The 10700-nt window shown below is 41.7% G+C and overlaps 1 protein-coding gene across 1 annotated transcript in view; it reads right to left on the bottom strand.

The window, feature by feature from the left end:
* Positions 1–3596: 3596 nt before the first annotated feature.
* TES (testin LIM domain protein) overlaps positions 3597–10700 on the bottom strand; it is a 42423-nt gene continuing 35319 nt past the window's right edge. Inside the window, exons 6-7 of the mRNA XM_084611228.1 lie at positions 10443–10601; positions 3597–5058 (exon numbers count right to left, since the gene is read on the bottom strand). Coding sequence (XP_084467354.1) covers positions 4867–5058; positions 10443–10601 — 351 coding nt within the window. The 3' untranslated portion in view covers positions 3597–4866. The remainder of the gene's footprint in view (positions 5059–10442; positions 10602–10700) is intronic.

The following is a 10700-nucleotide window of genomic DNA, read 5'->3' as shown; positions in this document are numbered from 1 at the left end:
TATTTCTAAAAAGCTTTACAGGTTTTAGTGAATCAAGCCTCAAATCATTACAATGAGGTAATGTATTTATCATGCCCATTTTACACAGGGCTAAACTGAGGAACAGGGAGTTTAAGGGGTTTAGCACAGGAAGTGAAGGGGGATGTGGGATTAGAGTTTAGAAGTTCTGGTTTCCAGTCACACTGCTTAGTCTAGTGGTTCTCAACCTTTCCAGATTACTGTACCCCTTTCAGGAGTCTGATCTGTCTTGCATACCCCAACTTTAATCTCACTTAAAAACTACTTGCTTACAAAATCGGACATAAAAATACAAGTGTGTAACAGCACACTATTACCGAAAAACTGCTTGCTTTCTAATTTTGTCTGTATAAAATTTTAGTTTGTACTGACTTTGCTAGTGCTTTTTTTGTAGCCAGTTATAAAACTAGGCAAATATCTAGATGAGTTGATGTACCCCCTGGAAGACCTCTGCATGGCCCCAAGGATATGTGGGCCCCTGGTTGAGAACCACTGGCTTAATCTACTAAAACCATGCTGTCACCTCATTCCTTAGCTCTTAAAAAAAGTACTCCACCATAAGGATCCAAAGGCTTCAGTTTGCAGTAATGCTGCTGTAGTGTTCTGGAAGATTGAGTTGGAACAGGCTAGGATTTTCATTTTGTTTTTAAATAAGGGATTTAAGATACAAATACTAGGATCTAGAACTAAGTTCCCTGTAAGGTGTGCTCTTGCGCAGGAAGCCACCAAGTGGTACACACTTAACTCCCCCACCCATGGGGCTGCTCATGTAATTACTTATGACTGTGGGGTGAGGATGGCAAAATCAAGGCCAGAGTGATGTGGCATTGTTAACTAGTAAACCAGATGGCTTCATTATTTAAAATAGTTATTTGATAGTACGTGGCTTAACCTAGCCTTGGATGTATTTTATTGGGTTGCTATCAAACCCACTGCTCTCAGGGCCCCACCACTATCATCACAGTGGAGAACTCTGCATGGAGCCCTCATTGGTGCCACACCAGCATGACTCAGCTGGGGTAGTGTCTGCAGGGACAATCACATACAGGGAGCTGGACTGAGCCCAAATCTTCTGTCTTCCAGGACAGATCCCAGGTTGCCTGAACATGCTGGTTCGAGAAAGGGAGAGGCCACCCTGTCTCCACCAACCCAGCGGATGGCTCTCTGCAGGTGACTCCTGATACGGCCTTGTATTTTTATATAGGTTTTTGCACCACACATCGCTGTAGTCTCTGAGCGCCTTCGTCACGGCGCGAAGCACTGTGACTACACATCTGCCACGTGTTGTTCGTTCTCTCATCCTCTCCCCCCAGGGAGAAGCATGCGCAGTGAAGTGTCGTTTTGTCGTCAGGGGGTTATGTTTATTTTTTAAATGCATTAGATCGATATAAAGACACATAGCACCAGGTATAAACAGAGAAGGTAAGGTTAAAGAACTGTGTCTTGCATTTGGAGCAGAAAGTGGCAAGGTTTGTGACGGCCCCTGGGCTTGGGGTGAGTTCATTCCAGGCTCAGACCATTCCTGAGAAGGCTCTAGCTCCTGTACAGACAAGCTTGACTCTTACGGTTGAGAGTGAAGCTGTTGACCGTGGTGGTCTTCATCCCAGAGCTTGACTGTTTTTGGTATCCTAGACCCAGGCCATGGAGTGCCTTGAAGGTAAAGGCCAAGACCTTGAACTGGATTTCAAAAGTCTATCAGAAGTCAATGCAAAGTGTGGTGGGATGTGCTCATGGTAGCCTGTGTTGCTGATGGGATAAACTGCAATATTTTCTACTAGTTGGAGTTTCCTAAGTGCTGGAAGCTTCATGCCCAGGTATATCAAATTGCTGTAGTCCCGCTGAGAGGCAATGAAGGTACAAACAACTAGGCTAGGGTCTTTGTCCCTGGGGACGGGGCAGGGGTTGGGTCACAGTGCGTGGGTGCATAGCTATAGTGAAGGGGAAGGGTCCCAATGCAGGAGTGGAGCCTCAGCTTAGCTTAAGTCAGCCCTGAATACAACAAAAGGTATGCCTACACAGCATAGCTTGTGGGGTTCATGCTGTGGGGCTCTTTTCATTGCTGTGTAGACTTCTGAGCTCAAGCTGGAGCCGAGCTCTGGGACCCTCCCACCCTGCAGGGTTCTAAAGCCTGGGCTCCAGGCCGAGCCCGGAAGTCTACACAGCAAAGAAAACAGCCCTGCAGCCTGAGCCCGAGTCAGCTGGCACAGGCCAGCTGTGGATTTTTCTTGGCTGCGCAGACACACCCAAATTGTTAACAGGTAGGTAGATCAACTTTTGCTTTGGAAGCACCTGGGACCCAGGCGGGCATGGGCATCCCAGGAGCATGAAGCAGAGAGAGGAAGTAGATTAGTCAGAGAGCAGCATGTCTTTAGGCTAGCTGGAGAAGAGAGCCAGGCTGGCATGCTTGAGAAAGCAGTGAGCTCGTTACTACAAAAACACTGGCTTCAGCTTGACCAATTTCATTAACAACTGTTAGTCACTCATGAAGATGAATGTGCATTGCCTCAGTTTGGCAGTTTTGCCTAAAACCCACACACAGTGCCATCTATAAGCCTCAAGGTCTGAAACCGTATCACTTAATCACTACACCCAGCCCCTCTGGGACGTCTGAATGTTGCCATTAACCTGGGAACAGCAAAATCACATGACAGCTGAAGGACAGAAAGTGAACATCTTGGCCAATTAAAGGATCGTTTAGGGAGATCACATGCTATTACTAGAATGGAATTTGGTCCGACATCACAGCAGATTCACCCACCACTTGCAAAAAAAGCAGCAGTTACATCATTAGAAGCGATTGGGACCTTGTTTTATTCTCATTCAACAGATGGCACCTCCAGCAGCATGACAGGTCTTTGGTTAAGTACTAATTCAAAGAGTTATTCATGGAATCACCTTCAGCACTTCCTATAGCACATTTGTTTTCCTTGGATGTCTCCCATCTAGCTACTGACAGCCTGAACCTGTTTAGCTTACAAGATCACAGTCCATGGTGGTACAGGTTCAGGGACATGCACTTTAGGTATGTCCTCCTGGCCATTAGGATGTCCCAAGCCCAAGAAGGTGGTACAATTTTCCATAAAGGGTCCAGGGAACATATGTTTGTGTCCTGCTAGACTTGTAATACTAAATTGGTTCTTGTTCATGTAATTTCAATGGTATTATTTTGCAGCACACTCATAGGCTCTCAAAGCACTTTACAAAGGCCTCAATGCTTTTGTGCTGTTCTAGCATATCATTCTCATTCAGCAGACAAGCTGAGAGAAGTCCTATCCCACAGGGCTCCCACTCCTGTGCCTTAAACACAAGACCTTTGATACAAAATTGGAACTAGTGGTATTTGAACAAAATTGTATAAATTCATATCAAGATCATGATCACTACAGAGTTTGAACAGACCTTTCCCTTCTGTATTCTAAAGTGCATACAAAGACAACACCAACAAGTATGGTCTTCAGAACAGCGTGAAGCTTAAAATAGTTACCCAAAGACTATTTTTTGTCCTTGAAGTTAACTCCCCCTACTGCAGTAAAGGCATATTTACATAAATTAAAAGAGTGGAATAAAAATTATGCAACTTAAGTTCAGCAAAGCTTTTTTATTTGTGAGCATTAAGGTACATACATAGACGTGTAATTCTTAAAGAGCTGAATTTGAAATTTGCATAGTTCTTTACAAAGCCAACATCTCTCTCATTCATGTTTGGCACCTGTATTACACAGATTAAGACATTTCAGCATACAACTGTTATTCTTAGAAAACAAACAAATTTAAATTTCAGTCCCCCTCCCCCCAGAATCAGATCTCTCCCCAAAATAATCACAATATTTAAATCCATTTTGAGTTCCAGAGTAAGAAAAGTTAGTATACAACTGTAAAGTTTTTGTTCAAATACAAATACTGAAAGGGTCTTGTGAGAACTATCCATTTTGTTTCTGCTTCCGCTCAGAATTTACAACATATCCCATTAACTTCTGGATAAAAATTCAGATCACTTAAAATGTAAAGTCCTTCACCTTTCGTAAAATGCCAGATTCTCAGAATGAAATAGAGGTGTCATTCTGTGCCATGCCCCTTGATAAACTGCACAAGTTTGGAAGAGGGCATTCATAAATACCGGAAAAGCCAGTTTAAAATTCTTTTTGGGCATATCCTTTCTCCTCCTCCAATAATCAGACTGGCCTAATCTTTTTGAACTAGCAGAATGAAGCCTCACTCATATATTCCAGCTTGACAACAGTTTTGTTTAATTTTCATGTACACCTACTAAAAAGTTAAGTTGTTTTCAGGGAAAGTAAATTAAGAGGATTAAGTGACACATTGCATTCCACTTTTATTGAGTTCTATAAATCTGGGTGCATTTTTGTTTTAGACAAAATGTGTGGCTTTAGCCAAGTGCTTGATGAAAGCAGGAATGCTTTAAAAACTGTTAATTTACTGCCCTAACTGAAGCGAGAAACCTGTATGTATCATTCACAAAGACAGCCACACCCAGGAAATATGATCTGTTAGTTCTAAATCCTACATTGTACGAGAGGAGGAAAGTCTTCTTGGTGAAGACAGCTGTTAAGGTATGTAGCTCACATCACATTTTTCTACATATCTGGGATATGAAAAAGTTAGCATTAAGTGCTCAAAAGCAATACCATAAAGAATAGAGAAATATGAAACTTTCACAAAGTATTACTTATAGTTAAAGAAAGCAAGTTACAGAGCAAGTTTCTTGGTTATTCATTCAGAGTCTTTGGGAATAGGCCAATTTTTAAATGCCCAGATATTACATTTTACAGTAGAAATGCAATGACTTTGAAACATGGTGATACTTCATTTCATGTACACATACCACTCTTAAGACATCATTTTTTTCTTACATTCTACTGAGCAGAAGACCATTCCTTCTATTGGCATGAATTTCTGGCCAATTAGACTCTTGCTACAACAGGAACACAGGAAGCACTCTGTTGTGGCATGCCAGTTGAAGTTGTTGTAGGTTACACGCTGAACTTCTGGATCAATAGCATTATGGCAGCCTTGGCAGACCTGATGAGTGAAAACAGCAATCAAATTATAAAACACATTCTCTCTCCAATTTGTGGAAAGGGTAGAACTCATGGAAGGCAATAGGAATTACTAGCTGCGAATGACCGATGCACAAAAGGGAATAAATACTGTAAGAACTCTTCTGGGCCAAAAGGAAGCTTTAAAGCCTAATTCAGCTATCAGATGGTTTCAAGTAGTCAGCGTACATATTAAAAAATAAGCAAATGAGCAGGCACTAGTGTTTAAAAATTGAAACAAAACAATGAATCAAAGAACCCATTGCAATAGAGCCTAACCTTAAAACATTTATATAGCGATGGTGACTTGAGGCGCCAACCAGGACAAGTCCTCATTGTGCTATATGTTTTATACAGCACCATATTAAATGCCATGTCCAGGGTCAGTGTCATTTTTTGGAACAGCTTGCCACTGACAACACAGCATTGACAGACCTGATGAATTACATAGCCACCGTAGGGGAAGTTACCTTACACCATCACTGACCTCTGCAATTACTTGCATTTTTCATCCACTGATTTCTGTAACACAATTCAGTATGGTCAGTAGCTTCTGTTGTGACAGATATGGCAATCTCCTGAAGTATTCTGGACAAACCTTACTGAATTAAGTTTAAGTATCTTAGGAGTTCATTGTATTACAAATGCAAATGTGTTTGTATTATTGTGGAATTTTATGTAAGGTCTGTGGAGGGAGACCTGACTAATGTAAACTCTGGAAAGTGTTAGGAGCTTCAGAGAACTGTCTGAAACAATGTACCCTCTCCAGTTATACAAGAACTCAGCCTTTGGAAACCCTGTCCTGAGGAGGGGGCCTTTGTCAGCTGATCACCTGTTACATGAGAACAAATCAGAATCCCAACTGTATAAAGGATTTTTAGATTCATGAACATTCTTGGTCAGAGCAAAAAGGTGTTATGAACTTGTGACCACAGAACACCCCCTGTATGGGGTTTAAGGATGTTTCATCTGCCAGACCCCTTGTTGGAATTGGAGTGAGCTTTGGTAAGCTTATTAGTATGTGTAGGTTCTTTCACCTTAAGAATAAATGTGCTTGCTTAGAAAGGGCTGTGCAGTAACTTAACTGGGGGCAATTATGCTGTTTATAGCCTCTGAGGAGAAGGCAAAGCAGGGCTGCCTAGGCAATCTGACCTGCTGGGGAACTCATACAATGAAGGCAGGACCCAGCAGCCTGGAAATACCCAGGTCAGTAGGGAGAGAGACATGTGTCTCGGCCCAAGAGAGGTGACGGCTGGGGAGCTGGAAACCTGAGAGCAGATGCCCTTGATGGACCATAGAGGAGCAATATGATTGCAGTTGCCCTCAACTGTCACACTTGTGAGCAACCTAATATTTGTCTTACTACCACACCCCTCTTCCCTACTGGGATTATGGCCCTAAGTTTCTTGTGCAATTCCACACCTCCTCTCATCCCTCTGGTAGCATTGTGCAGCCTTTAAAGTAATAGGAACTGCAAAGACTACTTTGGAGTAGATTAATTTGCTTTTCACCGTAATACACTATAACTCTTTGGCCTGTATCACAAACCAGTCCTGAAATCCTTACTCTGGTAAGACTCCCATTATAACCACGTATTATGGTGAATGGTATTACGGTAACGGTATTATGGTAACATTTCCAAAAGATAAGGTCCAGGTTTGGATGGTCAGTTACGGTCTTAAAGCCACACCATGACTAACAGGTTTTCAGAATTTAAAGGGATATTTTATTTTCATTGTATACACTGATTTAAAATGCCCATTAAAAATATTCTCTCAAAATATTTTAGTTGCATTCTTAAATGAGCATTTTCACTCCAGTACGCACAATGAAGATTTGTTTTTAAAATTCTATTACACGCATACTCACTCTCTCACCATATGGAATCCCCAAGTGGACTGTTTGTCTTAACTATTGTTATTGGACATACAACAGTCCACAGAATAAGGTTCCCTATGATGCTAATTCTAAATATCTGGATCTATGTAACACTGCAAAATATAAGACAGAAGCAGGCTGAAATAAAAACTTTGCTAATTTGGCCAGCCCAAAAGAAGAGGAGAGAGTCAGGTCAACATTTGACAAATCAACATGCACAAACTAGCAGGAAAAGGCAAAAGTTTCTGGATAGATAATTTAAATGTTGAAGTTAAAAAAAATGGTAGCAAAACTCTTGAGTAACTAACATACACAAGCTCATGCCCCCACCCCTACTTTTTTGATTAGGCCCTCTAGTGCTAGGTTTTTTTAACCTCACAAAACTACTCCAACATTATCCACCCTCTAATCTGTTTTAAACCACTTTTCAGGTGGATGAAATCTGAGGCGTGGATTGAATCTGCAGATTCATGAAGATCTTAGGGTATGTCTATACGGCTTTTTAAAACCCGCAGCAGTGACTCTCAGAGCTCGGGTTTACAGACTTGGGCTTGTGCTATGGCACTAATGACAACTGTTTAGATCTTCAGGCTCAGGCTGGAGCTCAGACTCTGATACCCACCTTCCTCCCTCGGCTTCAGAGCCAGAGTGTCTACACAACTGTTTTTAGCATGTAGCAGAAGCTGTTGTGGGTTTTAAAAATGTAGTGTAGACACACCCTTTAGGGGCCTGTATACAGGGAGTTGTACAGTTGCAGTTGAGGTGACAGTCTGACCAAGGAGATTCAAGCTCAAAAGTCTTCTTTGAAGAGCTTGCTTCAGTTCACAGTTATATTGTGCCCAGACCTGGCCTGCAGGCATTGTTGTTGTTGCAAAGTTAGTTAAGACTATTCAAGGACCAAAATGCTGAATGTTGTTGGCACTGTTCCAAAGGAAGAACAGCACTCTGATTTTATATTTCCTTTCCCAAGTGATGCAACAGCTATGGATGCACCACCAGAGGAAGCCGGACTCTTATCAGTCGAACTGTTTTGTAGTTTATTTCTACGATATATTGTTTCCAAGAATCTTAAAGTGATTTACAGTCAGCCATTCATGAACTGAGCCTCACACCACCACACCATAATGGCTGTGCTTTAGCTACTAAACTATGCATTCTCCTCAGACTTAACCGTTAAGTAACCAAACCTGAAGTACAGGCCTTTTGGAGTTATGCAACATTCAATTAAAACAATGTTATGAAAATGGAAAGACAGGTTTCAGGTCAGTTCATTTAAGCTACAAGGACAATGGTCAGACTGAGAAGAAGGAGGACAGTGTGTTTCGAAGGAAGCATCTCAGATAGCAGGAGAAACACCACAAATTAAAAAATCTGAACTGAGAAGTACTGGGATTATATTATATAAACTTCTGAAGCAGCACACACGTCACATCCATAAAAATCGTTTCCCAGAGCTGTAACTGCCATTGTGTTCTTACTTTTACGTACAGTAGAACCTCAGTTATGAACTGACCTGTCAGTCAACCACACATCTCGTTTGGAACCGGAAGTACACAATCAGGCAGCAGCAGACAGACACTCAGACACAGACACAAAAGGGTGGGGAAGGGGGGGAATACAGTGCAGTACTGTGTTAAATGTAATCTGCTAACAAAATTAAAGGGAAAATTTTAAAAAAGATTTGACAAGGTAAGGAAACTGTGCTTGTTTCATTTAAATTAAGATGGTTAAAAGCAGCATTTTTCTTCGGCATAGTAAAGTTTCAAAGCTGTATTGAGCCAATGTTCAGTTGTAAACTTTTGAATGTTCAGAGTTACAAACATTTCAGTTATGAACAACCTCCATTCCCAAGGTGTTTGTAACTCTGAGGTTCTGCTGTAGTGCCCCCCCCACACACACACGCGCGATCGTATTATGCCTAGACACTGTATTCAAGGAGCTGAAAGTAAATCCTTAAGCTCCAAGGCAATTCAGAAATGATGTAGAAAAGACATTTTAAATTCTTGGTACTATATAGAGAAATCTTGTAACTTTTTTTGCCCATACATAAATTTAGGAGCTGTTCTTGCCCTCAATAGAAACTGTTATTCACTTCAGTGATTGCAGGACTAGGTCTATAGCAGACCTAAGTAGGCCGATATGGGCCGGTAAGAAGTGTCCACCGGTACCGGCCCATACACAGCCAATGTTTAAGCGCTGTGTCACTGCCCCCCGCCCCCAGGGCCGCCAAAGGGGTTGGGGGGCAAAAGGAGCATCTGCCCCAGGGCCTGGTGATTTAAAAGGGCTACTGCTACCATGGCGGCAGCCAGAGCCCTGGGCCCTTTAAAATTGCCACTGGAGCCCCAGACGGTGTAGGCCAGGCAGCATGGAAGGGCTGGCTGGGGAAGGCTGACCCCCCCCAGTCCCGCCCCTTCCCCCCAAGGCCGGGCCCCCATACCAGTAAGTAATTTATCTTACTTTCACCCCTGGAAAAAAAAGCCAAGAAGAAAACATGAATGAAAAGCATTATTAATGCTTATAGCTTTTCCTGTGTGGATTTCATCAATCATCAAAATACCTACAACAGATGTTCTAGTCATTTAATAGATGGGTACACAGAGGTTAACTAACATGCAACATTACAGATACTGACAGAATTAGAAAGTGGGAGTCAAAATCCCAACTCTCTTGTTCTTCCCACCAGACCACACTCACTTCCTACTTTATGATAATCTGCACTATTACTTTGTGAGTAATTAGTAATACTTGAAAGGTAGTGGTGACATCTGAGATATAAAAACCACTGATGGTGTGGTGATGAAACTGACAGTGTGAAAATGGCGGTAGCTGTGGTTTATGTTAGCAAAATGACTTAATGTCTCCTATATCTTAAAACCATCCTGCTAGCCTGGTAAGTTACACAAGTCGTCATTATTGTATACAGTGTTGTTGTAGCGGTGTTGGTCCTAGGATATTAGAGAGACAAGGTGGGGGAGATAATATGTTTTACTGGACCAACTTCTGTTGGCGAGAGAGACACAAGCTTCTGAGCTTACAAAGGACTCTTCTTCAGATCTGGGAAATGTACTAGGTGTCAAAGCTAAATACATTTCCCAGACCTGAAGAAGAGCTCTTTGTAAGCTTGAAAGCTTTTGTCTCTCACCAAAAGAAGCTGGTCCAGTAAAAGATATTACCTCACACACAAAATCATCATTAACCCATTTTCAGATCTTTCAGTTTCTAGGTAGTCTTAGTCCAAGTTTACATACTAAATGCTCTGTAAGTTGCCTAGTTGGTTAACAGATTGCATTCTTTTAAACAGCTTCTATATATACACGAATTAGAAAATTATTTCGGTATCAAGAGAAAGTAGAAGACAACTGATGGACTTTGACCCAAATTGAAACAATTCATACCTTAGATAATATGGATGAGAATGTGATTGTATACTGTACCATCAAAAGTTGTCACTCTCATTTCTACAAATCAAGATAACTTCAAGTATCTTACCACAGCATGGTTCTTCACGTAGCATGGTTTGCAGACAGGCTTGTCATTTACCATGACATAGATTTCCCCAGCCAAGACGCAGTCACAATCAAAGCAGCAAAAGTGTTTCAGGTGCCAGTTTTGACCCTCTGCCTGGGTATATTCATTGCTGAATATCAGCTATGGGGGAAAAAACACCACAAATGTATGATTTGAACAGTATTTCTGTCTAGGAAACTTTATACCACTAACAAGGCATGTTGCCAGGTTTCCAAAAAT

This window comes from Lepidochelys olivacea (assembly GCF_965140295.1).
Source record: "Lepidochelys olivacea isolate rLepOli2 genome assembly, chromosome: 1".
In the NCBI taxonomy this organism is placed as follows: domain Eukaryota; kingdom Metazoa; phylum Chordata; order Testudines; family Cheloniidae; genus Lepidochelys; species Lepidochelys olivacea.
The sequence above is the reverse complement of the archived record's forward strand: the minus strand, read 5'-3'. Positions and strand labels throughout refer to the sequence as shown.